The 18,771-nt window shown below is 37.4% G+C and overlaps 1 protein-coding gene across 1 annotated transcript in view; it reads left to right on the top strand.

Moving 5' to 3' along the window:
* Positions 1-18,771, top strand: part of Tfec (transcription factor EC) — a 67,687-nt gene that overhangs the window by 41,605 nt on the left and 7,311 nt on the right. Inside the window, exons 3-4 of the mRNA XM_055612545.1 lie at positions 14,528-14,642; positions 15,692-15,748. Of these exons, the coding sequence (XP_055468520.1) occupies positions 14,528-14,642; positions 15,692-15,748 (172 nt within the window). The remainder of the gene's footprint in view (positions 1-14,527; positions 14,643-15,691; positions 15,749-18,771) is intronic.

The following is an 18,771-nucleotide window of genomic DNA, read 5'->3' as shown; positions in this document are numbered from 1 at the left end:
AGTTTTAGGCCGTGGTGATCTGATAGGATACAAAGGATTATTTCGATCTTCTTGTATCTACGGAGGCTTGCTTGGTGCCCGACTATATGGTTAATTTTTGAGAAGGTTCCTTGAGGTGCTGAAAAGAAGGTATACTCTTTTGAGTTTGGGTGAAAAGTTCTGTAGACATATATTTGGTCCAATTGATTTAGGATCTCTTTAAGTGTCATTATTTCCCTATTTAGCTTCTGTCTAGATGATCTTTCCCTTGGTGATAATTGAGTATTAAAGTCTCCCACTATAATGGTATTGGGATCGATGTGTGATTTGAGTTTTAATGATGTTTCATTTACAAATGTAGGTGCTCTTCTATTTGGGGCATAGATGTTCAGGATTGTGATGTCTTCCTGGTGGATTGTTCCTTTGATGAGAATGAAGTGCCCCTTCTCATCTTTTTTTGATTAATTTTGGTTGAAAGTCTACTTTATTAGATATTAGGATAGCTATTCTAGCTTGTTTCCTGGATCTGTTTGCTTGAAAAATCTTTTTCCAGCCCTTCACTCTGAGGTAGTGTTTATCTTTGTTGCAGAGATGTGTTTCTTGGATGTAGCAGAATGTTGGATCCCATTTCCACAACCAGTTTGTTAATTTATGTCTTTTTATGGAAGATTTGAGTCCATTGACATTGATAGATAATAGTGACCAATGGATGTTAGCTCCTTTTATTGTGGAGTTGGTGGTCTTACTGTGTTTCTATGCTTGTTTTCTTTCTTTCTTTCTTTTTTTTTTTTTTTTTTTTGTGAAGTGATCTACACCCTTTGTTTTCTTGGGTGTAGTTGATTTTGTTGGATTGGAGTTTTCCATCTAGTATCTTCTCTAGGGCTGGGTTGCTGTTTAGATATTAAGTTTAGTTTTGTCATGGAATACTTTATTTTCTCCATCTATGTTGATTGAAAACTTTGTTGGGTTTAGTAGTCTGGGTTGGCATCTTTGGTCCCTTAGAGTCTACGTGACATTTGCCCAGGACTTTCTGGCTTTCATAGTTTCTGTTGAGAACACTGGTGTGATTCTGATAGGTCTACCTTTATATGTTACTTAGCCTTTTTCCCTTGCTGCTTTTAATATTTTTTTTCTTTGTTCTGTAGATTTAGTGTTCTGACTATTATGTGGCATGAGGAGTTTCTTTTCTGGTCTAGTCTATTTGGTGTTCTGTAGGCCTCTTATTTGTTTATGTAATCTCTTTCTTTAACTTGGGAAAGTTTTTCTTCTATAATTTTCTTGAGAACATTTTCTGGACCTTGCTGCCTGGAACCTTCTTTTTTGTCTATTCCTATTATTTTTAGATTTCGTCTTTTCATGGCGTTCTTGGTGAGGTCTAGTTTCTTGGATGTTTTGTGTTTGGAACTTCTCTGATTTTACTCTTTCTTTGAGAGATGTATCAATTTCTTCTAGCGTATCTTCAGCCCCTGAGATTCTTTCTTCCATCTCTTGTATTCTGTTGGTGATGCTTACCTTTGTGGTTCCTGATCTTTTCTCTAAGTTCTCCAGCTCCAGGGTTTTCTCTGTTTGCATTTTCTGTATTGATTCTAATTCTGTTTTCATGTCTTGCACCAATTTCCTTCAACTGTTTGAATGTGGATTCCTGTCTTTCCATGATGTCTTCTATTTTTTTGTCCATTTCCTCTTTACCTCTACTTGTGCCTCTGATTGTTTGGCTATATTTGCCTGTATTTCTTTGAGAGCATTGTTTGTTTCCTCTTTATGTGCCTCTCATAACTGGATAAACATATATTTCAGACTATTTTCCTGTGTTTCCGATGAACTAAAATATCCATTGATTTTTGGGGTTGCTGGTTAGGTCATAATGTCCTGATTTTTGTTGGATGTGTTTTTACACTAACCCCTAGCCATCTGCTTTTCTGTAACCTTCACTGTCTGTTACTGGAGTCTGTACTTCAGACTGGGTGTCTTGTCGTCTCTGGTGTCCGGAGTATTCTTCAGGAAGATGAGAGAGCTCCACCGGTTCGAGAGTGGATGTTGGTGTTTCAGCGGTAGCTAAGGAAGGAAGGTCACAGGTGCTTGTGTGCAAGCATGGGAGAGTACATGGAAGTGTGCCTTGAAGGACAGGATACTAGAGCGTGTAGATGCCTGGAAGGGTAGGACGTAAGTGCAGGTGCGGGTACAGGTGCCCTGAATGCTTCAGTGGCCCACAGGACTGTGGTACTGTCCTCAAAATATTAACATCTGTCTGGGTTGCACCATCCATGAATTGTTTGCCTGGACTCTACTGGGAGGCTCACAGAACAGGGGCTTCAATGTCGAGAACGCTGCCCCAAGGATCCCTATGTTGCCCACAGTGAGGGTGTGAGGTATCCAATGTCTGCCTGATAGTTTAGAGAGACCCTGGATCTGGGGCTCTGCATGCACTCGCTCACTTGCTCACAGGCCTAATCAGAAAGCACAGGGGTTATCCCTGTTCTCTCCTCTCAGATTTGGGCCTACAAGGGCAAATGAAAATGTAGGCAATCAGTTAGCTCAGTGGTGTCTACTCTTTGGCCGCTGGGCAGGGAGACACGTACTCGGGTCAGGCACCTCTGTTGTCTCCGTCACCAAGCACAGAGGATCCTGCTTAGGGCAGCCAGTGCTGCCTCTGAGCAGGGAGGCCGGTGCTTGGGGCAAGGGGAAGTACAGGGTGGTTGAATATTTGCCACTCTCAGGCCCCAGAGATGTTCAGTGACCTGGATCCAAACTGTCCCCTCTCACCCAGGAAGCCTCAATGTGGATATTCTGGCTTTAGCTGCTCCCCTCCCCTACTCACCAATTTCAGAGTTTTGTTTCCTGTGCCCCTCAGATAGGCTGTGCTCTGGTCCCTACTGTCTTGGACTCCCAATTTCAGTATTTATATAATCTTCATGCTTCTCAACATTTTGCCTCCTGAAAATCACTCTGTACGGTCGTTCTCTTTAGCAGCTAACACAGTGCCTCACACAACATGGGTGTTGGCAAATAAATACTGAATAAACTATTATAAATTCTGGTACAGGACTGTAATTAGTTGTTCCCATTACAATTCCTATTTCTGAACACTTTCAATACTCATAAATATTCTGAGAATTCAAAAGGCCATGGATAAAGAAGCAGCAAGGATGGGGCAATAATAAAATATAACCACTTTGCGTTGACTACGTATTATGATAATGATTTTATAATACAATTTTCATGAAAATCTCTGTATTGTTTTCAGAAAAAAAATTATCTGTGCTAGAGACTGGTTATATTTTTTTGATAATTAATGGAAAATTCATACAGCAGAAAGACGATAAGAGACATTCAGTGATGTGGTCCATCTCATTCTTTAAATGAAAAGGGCAGTCCAGAGCTTGGTGCGATCATCCCTGTAGGAGAGCCGTGCCTCACACCGGTGCGTCAGGCAACGTAAAAAAGTAGCTAGATCAACGGTGAAAGAACCCGAGACAGGTCTGTCTCGTGGCCACACCAAAGCTGGATGCCTAGTTAACTTCTATGTTTGGACATCCCTCGGTCATTTATACCTACTGGCTTTACTTCATTCTTTTCTTTTAGAGATATCTTTGCAGGTAGTTGCTCATGTATGTTAACCTTCACAGGTGTTTCTCAGCCGGGCATCTGTAAATTCTGGTGGCCTTTGGCAATCTAAGTAAACTGCTATAGTTCAAGACCATTCCAGAGGCAAGGACTGAGTAAATATTAACAAGCCCCTGAGCTTGCTGGGAACGTGAAAGGATTGCATGACATCAATGAGCAAGCTTTTGTCAGTCACAATCTAGGCCAGATTAGTCTTAAAGTCCAAGGAAGAAGCAAAGTTCACCTTGGTGCAGAGTTTCTGTATGCCTCTCCTGCTTACTGTTTGCACGCCTAAGAAAAAGAAATGATGAAGGAGAAAGAGAAAACCATTGCTATTGTGAAGGTTATAGACCCGTCCAAGTTGAAACTGGTAAGAACATTGTGAAATTCTTTCACTATTTGGTGATGAAACTGGATTAAATATGAAATGTAAAATTTATAGAGCTATAGTCATTAAAATAAGGTATGTAGACATTAACATTAAAATGTATTAACTGTGTGTTTTGAAGAGTTTGTTTACTTACAAATAGCTTTTGAGTATTCTGGGCTATGCTAAGAAATTACATAGTGTATTTAGTTAAAAACTGTTAAAATTAATGTTTTATTGTGACTTTTATATAAAATGTAAAGATTCAGTGAATTGTTCATTTAGTGTTCACACTAACAGCTGTTTTGCTAATTTAGTGCTAGAAGAATAAGGAACATAGCGTATATATGATGTGAAACTGTGTGAATATCCAGTTTTGTATTTTCCTATTTGTGTAAAAGCTAGCCTGCCAAGGGAACTCTAGCCCCAGCCCCACTTGTTATATTTATTCACTTATAATGGAACAAAAATAATAGTAACAAAAGAACACAGCAGGATCTTGTGGCTCAGTGTTTGTCATTTAAGCCTCAGAATGATGTTTTAACAAATAAAATAAGTTTCGAGGCAATCGGTGGCGTGTGTCCTAAAACTGGAAAACTCTGGCCCACCGAATCGAAATGAATCAACACCCACAAGGAAATAAAATAATCTTTCGAAAGTCAGTGTTTCATGTGTGCATATGTTCTCCAGCTCACGCTGCCCTGTGGTGCCCCTCGTTATGACGGGGGGTTTATCTTCTTTTATGTTCAGTGTCTCTAGCCAACAATTTCCTGCTCAGTTTTACCCTTTCAGAGTCATAGTGACTATCTTCACAGAAAAGCAAAATGCGCGGATCTAAACAAACACATCCATTCAGCAGTGTCCTTTGAAAACTCACACTAATTATGTGTGGTCACACACACACACACACACACACACACACAGGCAAGAACTAATTAGGGCTCCTTTTGCCTTTTGTTACTTCACTGGAAATTTAGTTGCAAATTTAACTTGTAAGCTTTCCTAAGTTTTGTTCATTTTTGTCCATTTAAAATGAGATTAGCTAGCAGATACACATGTATTTTCAGAAAAGTGACAGGGTTTTGGGGACTAGTATTATTTTTAGGAACATAAAGAATGTATAGTGTGGGACCCTCTCCATTGCTAAGTGAATGTAAATCAAAAGTGTTAAAGCAATACGTATCAACTGCATTTAAAGTTTTATTTAAGTTGATTAGTCTTATAGTGCTTTGGTGAAGAGAAAAGCCAAGCTACCTTCAGGAAGCCTGTTGGAGAAGGTTTGGCCCCTACGCTTTTAAACCCTGGAGAGAAACTGTTTGATTCTGATACTTATCTGTGGGGTGGAGTTCAGAAAAGAACAGTGGGGAAGAAGACAGGAAAATATGTAGGAAAGACAAGAATGCTTTGCAGTGGGGTAGATAGTAGAAAATACAGCCTTGAGTCATACAGGCATGAGTCTAGGCTAGTATTTCAACTTCTGTTTTGAGGTGATGGCTCCCACTGGCTGGCAGCTTACAGTGTGAGCTGTTGAGGCTGGATGGCCTTTTATTCCCAAACACCTGTTTTCACCAATCTGGTGCTCGTATGACTAGCAAATGCCACCACTCTTGGATTTTTTTCTTCTTTTTTCTCATGGGTATTGGAGACCACACTTGTGTCATTGTGTTTACAAGGCCCTGATCTTTCTCCCTTGCAACCTTTATTACTTTTCTATGTACATTATTTTTTATACCATGACTGTGTTTCTGAGCTGCATTTTAGAATGGTAACGAAAACATAACATTGTTATAAAGATGACTTAAGATTTTTTTGAGTTACTATGTTATACTTGACATGCAATAAATTATTGCCTATGGTATGACATGTGTCATTATGTTGTGTTTTATTGTCTGCCGAAGAATTCCACAACTATGGATTCACAGATTCATTACTATCAAACCCTTCCTTACACTGGAGTGTCAAATCTACTATTGAAAACCTCACTATCAAATCTACTATTGACTATGTATACTTGACAATGACGAGGCTTTAAAAATGAAGGGGTAATGGAAAATAACATTGAGTCAGTTAGAAAGAAGCTTTAATGACATTTTAAATTCTAGACACAAGAGTTTGGGATTTATATATAAGTTAAATGGCAGGAACTTTGCACTTCAGAATCTGGAGATCAGTTAGACCTTTAATGGCATTTTAAGTATCATTGGTATGAGAATGAAGGTGGGAGTTTATTAGGAGGGCTGTAGAAACACTAGATGGGAATGCTTAATTTAGGTATAAGGACCTGAAGAGTTTGGGGAAGAAAAGCAAAGACGAAATTCCAAAGTGGATACCAGTATTTTAAAATGTCATGTCAAGGGTCAGATTGCTTCTAGTACAGAAAGAATAAGAATAATTTTAAAGTGGAATTTAGATCATAGTATTGTGGTTCTCTGGTTAGAGGGGATGGATATATGCACTATTTATACTTGTGCAGACGCTTCTGCAGCAATTTTGGTTGTAGATTCTGTTTTCTTATCTGGGCAGCACCAACTGTAAACAAAGGCAAAGCTATTTTTCTCTGCTGTCATTAAAAGTTACAGTTTGGCCAGACGCTGTTCTGCTGATTCCACTCTTATCCAGAGCTCTGCATTTTCTCTCAAGACTCTTACTGCAGTCTATCTTGTATTTAGTTCCTCAACCCACTGTGAGTTAATCTTTAAATATGTGGAAGATAAGGAACCAGAATGGTCCCTTTTCCTGTAGACATCCATTGAAACCATTGTCATTCATTTAAAGCCTGCCTTTGACGCTGGGTGGTCGCTGGGTGGTCCAGGCAACCTTGTTAAATTTGCTGGACTTTATTAGAAAGTCTTGTTCTGACGTTGTTAATATATAAGACTATATAACTGTCTTGACGTCAGAATGGCACCCTTTGTGGCACCACTTGTGCCACCCTTTTTGGCACTGTCATCAGCGTGGCTATACAGAAGTACTAATTCTCCACTTTGTTCTTTTCCAATACTGTTGTTAGTTTATTAGTGTTCCTTGGTAATCCATGTGAATTTTAACATATGGTTTTCAATTTCTTCCAAAATGCACCTGGCATTTAACAGTGGTCACATTTGATATGTGAATGTTTTGATAGTGTTATCATCTTGATAATATTATCTTTTTCTAGAAATATAAAATATTCCCCATTTTTATGTCTTTTAGTTTTATTTGTACTTTTTAGTTTTTAGCCTATATATGTTTTGTTTATGGGACTTGCATGTCTTTCTTTTTGAGGTTATTTTAAATAAAAATATTTAATTTCTTTTTCAGATGGTTCATCACTTATGTGTATCAATACAACTGGTTTTCACGTGTTGATTATATGTTTTGCAGCTGGGATAGCCAGCTTTGTTAGCTCAAATAGGGGTGAGGCTTTTTTTTTTTTTTAATGTTTTTTGAATGGAATCTCTGCGTTTTCTAAATATAAGATTATGAATCATGTGATCTGTAAACAGAGACCATTTCATTTTGAGTATTTCTTGATAATTTGTGAGTTCTTTGTTGTTGTTGGGGTTTCTTTTCATTGTTGTTGTTTGTCTTCTGGACTGATTGTTCTGGCTAGACTATCTGTTGAATGAAAGAGGTAAAAGTAGACAGCCTTGTCTTGGTCCAGATATTAAAGAAAAGCTTATGATCTTTAATTTAGTATTTTTATTTCATTAAAAAATCTTTCTAACAAGACTGAGCTTGTTGGTTCACATTTAATCCCAACAGCAGGGAGTTAAGGAGGTGGATCTCTGTTATTTTGAAACCAGCCTGGTCTACATAGAAAAATCCAGATACAGCTGGGACACAGAGTTAACAAAATGTAACTAAAAAGAAAAATAAAATTAAAAAAAAAAAAAGAAAAGAAAAATCCAGAGCTACATAGAAAGACTGCCTCATACACTTCTTTTCCCTCAATTCTTCCCAGTCCTTCCTATCTCCCTACCCAACTTCCTATTTCCTCTACCTCAAAAGCTGAGAAACAAAAACAAAACAAAACAAAACAAAAAAAAAAAGAGAGAGAGAGAAAACTGAAAGACACACACTAAAACAAAAAAGAAAATCAGTAAGGCAAAAAAAAAAAATCAAAAATCAAATATCTACAAAAAACAAACAAACAAATCAACAGCTCTATCACCACCAATTAAAACAACAACTGCAGCAGCAGCAAAAGAAAAACAAAACAAACAAACAAACAAACAAAAACCAACCAAACAAAAACCCAAACAAAATTTGTTTAGTGGTGGCCCACTTCTCCTGGGCCTGGGCTCTGTCTTGGAGTATAGTTGATATATCCAGTGATATTCCACTGGAGAAATTTGATTTTCCTTTTCCCAGGTATCAATTCCAAAGAGATTCTTGGTTAGGGATGCGACTTTGTGCCAACTTTCCCTTCTTAGTGTAGAAATTGTGTGTGCTTTGAAACTCAGTAGATCACACTCTCTGAATTCATATATGTATCAGTTCTTTTGTGTTTATAAGGTGCTGTTTCCTTGGAGTCATCAACCACCTCTGGCTCTTAAATCATCCAGTCTCTTCTGCATAGGTATCTGAACCTTGAGGGTAGGGGTTTGGTAATAATATCCCATTTATGACTTAGAACTCCAAATTCTCTTATTCTCTGCACACTGTCCAGTGTGAATAGTTTTGTTCAAATCTTTCATAATATTTCTTTCATTAAAATTATTTTGTGTGCTTGACTTTTCAAAAATGAAAAAGAATGAATTCAAATGTTCTACTCTGATGGTAGTCTAATTATTTCTGTAGATTTCAACATTCTTCAAATTTGGTGTGGTTTTCATTAGGCATATACATGCTTATCAGTCTTAGTCTTTTTTTTAATTCACTTTTTATATGTAGTTATTTTGTTCTTTTATTAGTCATGTTTTGCTAAAAATAGTTGACAGCCGCAATTTAAAGAAGGTAGGGTTTATTTTAGTTCATAGTTTGAGGGCACAGTGTGTTAAAGTGAGGGAGTCACAACATCAGCAGTTTAAGGCAATTGCTTACATTACATCTCCAGTCACAGCTCTCCTATGTGCAGTCCAGGACCCTGGCCTGAGTGGTGGTGCCACCCACATTCACACAGGTCTTACCGCCTCATTTAACATAATCTCCAAAGACCCTTCATGCAGAAATGTTCTGAGGTTCATCTCCTGGGTGATTCTAGGTCCTGTCAAGTTGGCCATCAATGTTAACTATCATAATCATTAATGACGTTTCTAATTTGAAAGCCCATTTTCTCTGATAGTAATATAGCTCTGTCAGCTCCCTTATGATTATAATCCATTGGCATATCTGACTTTAGGTTTTTTTTCATTCAACATTTGTATATCTTTTACTAGCTATCTCTTGTGAGCTACTTATATCTAGTTATCAGCTTACATTTTATATGGGGTGAGTGACAGACATTATTATTCGTATACTATGATTATTATTATTCACATATATGATAGCTATCCTTTGTTGCCAACTTGAATACATTGGAATTAACTAAGGCCAGTGGCTAGGCACACCTGTGAGGGTTTTTTTTTTCTTAATTAAATCATTTGAAATGGGAAGGCCCACTTTTTTTTTTTTAAAGATAGATTCTGTCTTTATCTCTTTTATTTGTTTATTTGCTTGTTTGTTTCTTCCCTCACTCACTTTACATTCCGATTGTAACCTGGATGTTCTGAGACGGGAAGATACACCTTTAATTCTGGTGGAATTCCATTTAAAAAACTGGGAAGAAAGAAGCTCTTGCTCTTTGCCTGCTTGTCCTCACTCTCACTACCAAGTTCATTCTTTCACTAGATTAGAGCCTACTTCTTTGGGATTCTAAAGACAATCTGAAAAACCCGCCTCAGGGATTTAACAGCTCCTGGATTTATGGACCTTCTGTTGGTGTTTAGCCATTGCTGGATTAGCTAGACCACAACCTGAAAGAATGAATATATAAATATATATCTATTTTACAAATTCTGTTCCTCTAGAGAACTCTGACTAATACAATATATTTTTACTTTATTTATGTGCTATTTTTAAAGCATATTTCCTGGTTCTGGGGAGGTGGCTCAGAAGTTAAAAGTTGTGGTTACTCATTCATGGGTCTCAGATTCAATTCCCACCACCCACATGGTATTCATGACAGTCTGTAATCCCAGTCCCAGGAATTCTATCAGAGTATCACCCAGAAGAGGCATTTGCATTCACCAGGCACACACACAGGGTGCTGGATATACTCAGGCAAAACACCCATACACATAAATAATTCTATAAAAGCATATTTCAAAGTAATTTCTTATCACTTGCTTGCTATCCCAGTCACTCAGGTTTGTGGTGTGAAGACTGAACTTCTCTCTTTTCTTTTATCTTAAACATCACTTTTTTTTTTTTAATATTTTCTCAACATTCACTTTTCTAAGTAATTTGGTCAATTTAATTTCATATTTGTAACACATACCTTTAAATATCTTTTCCTTTTAGGAACTTCACTCATTTTTTTTCAGTGTTACTCTTAATAAACCTTTCTTGTGATTCATTCACTAAAAATTATACAGTATATGATCATTATTTTTCCCTTCCCCAGTTCCACCCAGATCCCCCTCATTTCCTTAAAAAGCCAGTTTTGGTTTTGCTTTTCTTGAGAGGGTAGAAAACTTAATAATGTATCCTTAGGAATATTTTTTAATCATGGCCTCATATATGCATGGCGTCGAGACTGGAGGAGAAAGATTTGCATAATTATCTTTTTCATATTTAGAAGACATTCGTCCATTTCACTTTACACTTAATTCTTAGTGTTATTGGAAAAATCTTACAGATTTTCTCTTGTCATTGTACGGTCATTTTATAATTCTAGTGTTTTATTGACTTAATTTGTTTCTTTAGTTTTGAGAATTTCATACATGCATGTAATGGAATATGACCACATCCACATCCACCTACACATACTCCATTTCTCCCTCTTGCATTCTTCCATATGACCCCAAATCTCCTCTTTCCAATTTACCATTTTTTTGATAGCCCACTAACTCTGGTTAGTACTGCCCATCTGCGCTTGGATGTGGGGCCATCTGCTGGGGCATAGCGAACCCTACCAGCGGCCACATCTTAAAACAGAATGACTCTCCCTTCCTCAGCAGCTATCCGCTGCCAAGCGCTCCTCAGTAAGGCGTGGGACTTGGCGATCAATCATCTACCACATTTATGCCTGGACTTGGGCTGGCTTCACTTTATGCAGGTAGCATAGCTGCCGTGAGTTCCTGAATGTGATAGCTATGGCATGCCCAAAAGACAGCATTTCACAGCACTCTTGTCCATTGTCAGGCTCTTCCATTCCTCTGTCTCCTCTTTTGTAATGTAGAATGTTCCCTGATCCTTGATGTTGGACTTAATATAGATATCCTCTTTAGGGCTGGACACTGTCTCTTGCTCTGAGCACACTGGACAGTTATCCATTTCTCCGCTGGCTGTTGTCCACTGCAAAGAGATGCTACTTTGACCTGATTGATCTCAGCCCAGGTCTATCCATATGAACAACAGCATTTAGAGGGTAATTTGAGAGCATGATAGTTTTGCAAAATAACAATAGCAGTTACTATCCAAAGGCCTATGCTTCCCCTGACACAGGATTTTTGATCAAGATTACAGCAACAGGCATAAAATTCCCTCCTGCAGGCTATTGTTGTGTTTACCTACTATTTTCTGTAGCAGTTTATTATAAACACATCCTCTAACTTATTTTAGGCTAATTTTCTGCTTCTTTCCTTTTTTTGTCATTTCAAATGCTATTTCTTTTTGTTTTGTTTTGGTTTTTGTTTCAGTAGTCACAATTCTTAGATGTTTTATTCCCACAATACCCTCTCCAGGAAATGCTGGCTATATTAAATGGATCTATCACCTACGAAGGCCAGATAAAGGTTATGCCTGTTCCTAAGACCTCTAGATGCCACGAGATCACTGTCAATCACAGCTTATCATGGAGTGGCTTCTTGCAACTATTATTCTCCCTCTATCAGAGAGAAGAACCCTCTTATTCAGATGTGTACTCGACCTTTTTAAATTCATTTTGAGATAAATTATTTTTATTTGGTTTGGTAACAGTATGTTCATCTACTGTCGTGTCAAATGTATTACCTTAATGAGAAATTAGCCTGCCTTTTCTTAAGAAGAATAAATACATCTTCACAAAATGCGTATCCATTTGCTTACTGACATACAAAGATGTAAGCCTGGTTGCTGAATTAGCTCATGACTTTGACAATGGAAGATACAAATTTGCTTTGTAAGCTCCTTCAGATGGGTATGTTTGCGTTCAACGGTCACTAACATTGCACGCTTAGAACTTTTAATGGAGAGAAGATGGCAAGAAATATATTACAAGCCTTGAAACACAACAGTCAAATGATGTTCAAAACTGTATTACCCATTTACACTAAACAGAACAGTCCCTACAGCATAAAATTAAATAGGGTATTAATTATTGCTCTTTAGGGCATAAATTAGACTGTAACCAGGGTCAAGTGGGGACGTAATCTAGCTCCAGTTAAGCAGGATTAGATTCCTTGTCAGAATCCTGCCTTATTTTTAAGGAATAATGTCCGAACACTGTCTGAGCAGGTACTGTGGATTCTGGTTAGGATCCACTGGCTCCATTGTTACAGTACATGGGCCAGAGCTTCTTTTCTTTCTTAATGTTTCTGCAATTTGCCAGGCTACCTTGAAAGCCACCTGAATTCCAGCTCTTCAGAGGAAAAGAGCTCTTTACCTAGTTCCTCCCCCTCCGCTCCCTGCCTTTTTGTTCAGCACGTCTATTATGTTTTTCAAAGGCACATTGGAAACACATAACTCAGGTGGGGATGCCTCGGCTCATAACCAAGAAGCTTTTCAAAAAAGAGCGTGGAGAATGTGTATGCTTAAAGGTCTGCTTAAATGACGTACCTTTTAGGGAAAGGGTCTGTGTTTGTGGAACGCCTCCTAATTGTATTTGTCAGAGACTCCCATACCTCATCTTTCCAATTGAATCAATCTTTGTTTGTTTTGAAAATGAGTAAACTGAAATGGAGTCACTACTTAAATATCTCTCATCTAATGTCTTGCCAGGAAAAACATTTTAAAACAATAGTTTGTAGGGCCAAGTGTGTAGCTCATGATAGAGCATGTACATAGCATACTTCAGGTCCTGGGTTGATTCTTAGAACTTCAAAAATCAATGTAAGGTAATATAATTAAATTATAGGCTGTATAACCTAAAGGTGAACCTTTCAATGAAGTTAATGATAGTACCAGTAAACTAAAATACACAGCAAAGTGTCGAAAGCAGGCTGGAATGCACCCCCTTGTATGAACATAAATTTATGTACTAGTTGACTTAAACTTCATTTTATAGTTGATTTTCCTTAGAAATACACATTTACTTCATACACTATAATAATTTATTTTCCTGGTAGTTAATTTTAGTATTAATAAGTACTTTATATTGATTGCCAAACTAATTTTCTAAATCTTGAAATATTTTCTTGGTTGAATTGGGATTTTGCAATAAATAGAAATGTAGAGTTAAATTCTTTGCAATAATTTTGGCATAGTTGTTTTTATTATATATGTATCTATGTATATATATATTATCACATATGTATATATTACATATATTTTCCCCCAGGCCTTGAGGAAAGGAAAAAAGTTGCTTCTTGTTCAGCTTTGGTTTAACTCCTCAGAAATAGAATAAAGACATATAAAATAAAACTGTTTTATAATTTTAAGTCCTGTATTATAATTGTAACTGTTTTCTGAAATAATAGATGTTTACTTGAACTATGAATATAATTTATTGAATCTTGCATGATCAATAGGCATAGTTTGCATAATGAATCAGTGCAATTTGAAATGTATACAAAGCACGTTGGGTTTCTAAAAAAAAAAAAATGTTCTCAAGAAACACTTCAAAAATTGCAGTGCCTGCAATTGTAAAGAGCCAATATTCACAGAGGCAAAGTAGTCTTAGTACACTCTCTGTTACCAGCTGTGGTATTTATACTAATCTAGAACATTCGTGTACAATGGGGAAAAGGATGCCTTCCAGGAAGTACGGTTTCCCACTTCATTAACAACATAAAATTCCTCTTGGTGGCCAGTCTCTGAAAGTACCGACAGCGTTCTGAGGCTCCCAAGTGTTTCACCAATGTACTTAACTTGTGATCTGCCAAGAACTTCCAGACTTGCTAAGCTGTATGTTTACTCTAAAAAATATATCTTAATAGTACTAACTTATAACCATGTCATAACCTGGCTCAAATCTCTATAGATTTATGAATATTCATCCAAATTTTCTTTCATGCGTGAACTGATAAATTTTTTTGTTGAAACACAAAAACTGTTTTAAGCGTATCTTATCTACAAACATTTCATAATGTAGATAAAAAGTCAACGTATATTATTGTTTAAAATTTATATGATATCTATTCTGACAATCATTAGCCAAGTGACAAATTTAAAGTGAAAGATTGACACCACTATGTATGTATGTATGTGCAGCAATGATGTTAATTAGTTTGTTTTTTCTCTCTTTTTTCTTTTAAGTTATCTGGTAGTATTTTGGATGTGTACAGCGATGAACAGGGCATTTCTCCTGTTAATACTGGTCTTACTAGTGCTTCTTGTCCAAGTATTCTACCCATGAAAAAAGAAATTGCAGGTAATGTTGATTTTTCAAAAAAGTTTTACCTTTTAAATTTTTTTGTCAGTTGCATAACATATAAATGCCATACTGTCCTGCTGAATGAATTTTTAAAGTATGGTTACAATAGCTAAAAGTATTGAGAGTAAATCTATCCTTTCTTAATATAACTAGACATTAAGCAAATATCATTTACATTTTAATTGAATGGATTCAGTATTTTAGTAGTTGTTCATATGCTTTTCTTAAACATGTACAATGTGATCCCATGTTCTGGAAATCATCCAGAGCACAGACTGTGACTTGTGGCTGGGCCTGAACAATACACTTCAAAGCTGGTTCATACACAGGCTGTGAAAATGCTACATGTTGACAAATAGTCTTGTTTTGTAACTGCACGGACCTCTCCATAAGGTTCTATAGATGGTACAATACACGTAGCTTTAAGAGCCTCCTTGGATGTTTCCTTGACATTCTGTTGGTGTCCTAACTGCAACTGATACTGAAGGATTAACCCAAGTAATGGAGACCAGGGGATAAGAATTATCCAGACTGTAGAGAACTTTGTGCTGTTTTCTGAGGGTTTTGATGTGAATATTTGAGATACATAACTAGCTCTAATTCCTTTGATGTAGCAATCCTAGTTATTTTTGAAGAGATTAGGTTAATTTTTGAATCTCAAAATGACGGGATAATAGTAGAAGCTGGTGAAGAGCTTGGCATTTTCTACGCAGCATGCCTGTATGTATAATCTTCGTATCTGTTATCAGGTAGCTATTGTATTGCATTCATTTTCCAAGTGAGGAGCCAGCCTGAGGCACCAAGTTTGGTAATTGATCACATAGCTGTTTGATGGAAAGCTAGAAAACAGGTCAGGCTTTTGCTACTCTAAGTATTAAAAATTTTGCCATTTCTTTTTACTAAAATTCCTTCTTATTGGCACCAACCATATTATTACACCATGCTAGAACAGCAATATTTTATTTCTACCTAGTGTTCCTGAACATTTCACAGGAAGGCTTTAAGGCAGATCTAAGCCCTGTTTTAATTATTTATCTTTTGTTCAGAAACTGACAATAGAGCTTTGACGAAAGAGAGACAGAAAAAGGACAACCACAACCTCAGTGAGTATGTTTTCTCTTTTCTTCAAACAAAACTAATACAAGAGGGAATGCATGGGGAAAAACTAGTCTTTCGCTTAGCAACTTGAGCTAGTTTTGGAAATGCTAACCTTGAGAGCTCTCGTGAAAGTTTTGCATTTTCATAAAAGAAAGCAGGCCGAACTCTCTTTTGACCCTTCATTCTTGGGGAGGGTGTGGTGCGTGACTAAAATGAGTGCATTTAGTTACCCTTGAGCAGTGTTGTGACTCGCCAACTCCCAGACTTAAAGAACCAGCTATGTTGTGAACTTCTTTGCATCAGCAACGTTGCACATTCTCACTTTTCAGTATCCGTTTGCTCCTCCATTTCTAATGATTTGTTATCGGAGGGGCACAGCTTAAGTTGCAGTGCTGAACTTTTGCGTGCCTTCTTTAGGCCAATTGGACTCTGATAGCCAGTCACATGAGCTGCAGAAATGCAGGGAGAGAGGCAGATGAGCAGCACAGCCAAGGCTTTGAGTGCTCGGTCTTAAGAGCTTCAGTATCCCAAGTGACTTCCACTAATCAAGTGTGAAACAGCTTTGTTCTGAGAGACACATCATCACAGAAAAAGAGTTAACATGCTGAGGAGCCGCGGGTCCCACAGAATCACTGCCCTTACACGCTCCTTCTGCCTTCTATATTGCCAGCATGTACTTGAGTGTACAGTACGGTTGGTGTGTGCTATATGTCTTATCAAAGTGTTTTGTAACTGGATTCTTAGGCTAAATTATTTTATTCTAGGGTAAGTCAATTCTAAAAGTTTAGTAGCCATGTTATTTTATGTAGGACAAATATAAAACAGTTAAAACTACAGAACTTGTGAGATCATCGCAAAACCACCAATGAGGTTCCCTCTATCTGATGCCTAAATATGTAAAAGTTAGAAATCGAATTTGGAAATGCTGAATCCTTATTAAAGCCTGGCAGGCCAAGAGTGGACTGATAATGCTCAGGTCCTCTGAGTTTGGCCTGGGAAGATTTATATCAGCTTTTATCTTGAAACTTATATCTCATATCTGTCTATTTTCTACTGTCAGTAGCTTTGAACATGGGCCAACACCTCACTCCATACGTATACACACCTTTGGCAAGGTGTGATCTCCTCTCGTTGGAAGAAGAGAGCTCAGGCTCTCTTCTGTACTGGACCTGGAAATGAGCCTTGGGGCGAAAGAAGAGATTCCTTGGGCAAACTAGCCAGACTGTCAGCAGGCTCCTCTTGGCCTTGGTCTGCCTTGGTCTATGTGACCAGAGAAGGCACAAGTGGTCTACTGAATGTCAGTCAGAGTAGAGCCCCTGTTTGCCTGAATTTTACTAGACTGAGTGAAAGAAGGTAATGAATAGTAAGATTTTGTAATTTATTAAAATGAATTTTTTTACAAGGAACTTGTATATATAAGAACAACATTGAGGAACTGGAGTTGCAATTATCTACTTAAAATCCTTTAGATAGAATCTAAGGAGAGTAAAAGAGTTTTGATAGTATGCACAAGGTCAAGTGAGGTAAAATATTTTGAACAAACATAAAACTAACCTACCTTGAGATAAAATCATGAACTTTTTTTTATTGCTATTGTATATTGTATTTATGCAATAGAAGATACTGTATGTGAACAGAACTATTATCAAATTCTCATTGTAAAACATGTTTTTCTAACAGTTTTACTTTTATTTATTATGTAGTATTATTTAGCTACTTTATAAGACATACACAAAGAAATAGGATGATTAGTGAAGAGCACAAATAAGTTCAATGATTGATTGCATTCTGATTTGAATGAAATTTGCAGGAAATGAATGGAACTAGGAAAGATCATCCTGAGTGAGGTAACACAGACCCAGAAAGAAGACACATGGTATATACTCACTTATAAGCAGATTTTAGTCATATAGTGCAGGACAGACATACTACAATGCACAGACCCTAAGATAATCCCAATGGGCATCGTAGGCTTCATATCAGCCCGTTAGTTAAAGGAGTGGGGGATATCTCTGACGTGGACTATGTTGCCTGCTTTTTGATCACTTCCCCCTGATAGGACTTTTCTACGAGGCTTCAGGGGAGGAAAACAAACTCAGCCTTCATGTGACTAGATGAACTGGGGTGTCTGGGTGGGGGGCTCCCTGAAGAATAGGAGAGAGGGAATGCTGGAGGGAGGGTGAGACTGGAAGGACAGGAGGGAGGGGCCTATGAGTGACATGTAAATTGAATTAATTATTAATAAAAAAGAATGTGCTGTTCTTTTTTTAAAATTATTTTTTATTTATTATAATTTATCCACTTTCTTTCCCTTGTTGAGTCACCTCTCTTATCCCCTCCCAATCCTGCCTTTCCTCCCTTTTTTCCTCTCAAGCCCCTTCCCCAGTCCATTGATACGGGAAATCCTTCTCCCCTTCTATCTGACCCTCATATATCAGGTCTCATCAGGACTGTCTAGACTGTCTTCCTCTGTAGTCTGGTAAGGCTGCCCCCCCACCCTCTGCTCAGGAGGAGGTGATCAAAGAGTCAGCCACTGAGTTCATGTCAGAGACAGTCCCTCTTTCCATTACTAGAGAACCCACTTGGACACTGAGCTGCCATGGGCTACATCTGTGTACCACAAAGAGAGCAACAGAACATACTCTTCTTAAAGTTTAAGTTCCTTAAAGGTACCTCACTTTGCAGAGAAGGATTATGAAGGCAAATGATATTTATTAGTGACTTCTCTCATTTGGTGACGCAGATCTTAGTTCTCAAGTAGGACTATTCTGGTATGTTACCATGTTTTAGAAGTATGCTTCAATTTTTTTTTTTCATGGCCTTTTTTGCTCAAATGTCCCTGAATACTTTATACCTGTGATTTACTGCGAAAACATTATGTAGGGTCAATATAGGTTCGTCATGTCACTGGCAGTGAATAGTTTCTAAATATATGGAATTGTTATAAAATAATGAATGTATGGAAAATTAAAGAGAGAGAAATATTAAATAGCTTTTATCAATAGTTCTTAGACAGCTCATATTTCAC

This window comes from Psammomys obesus, unplaced genomic scaffold, assembly GCF_907164565.1.
Source record: "Psammomys obesus unplaced genomic scaffold, mPsaObe1.curated_primary_1811, whole genome shotgun sequence".
Lineage (NCBI taxonomy): Eukaryota > Metazoa > Chordata > Mammalia > Rodentia > Muridae > Psammomys > Psammomys obesus.
Note: the sequence above shows the minus strand (reverse complement) of the source record. Positions and strands in the feature narration are given on the sequence as shown.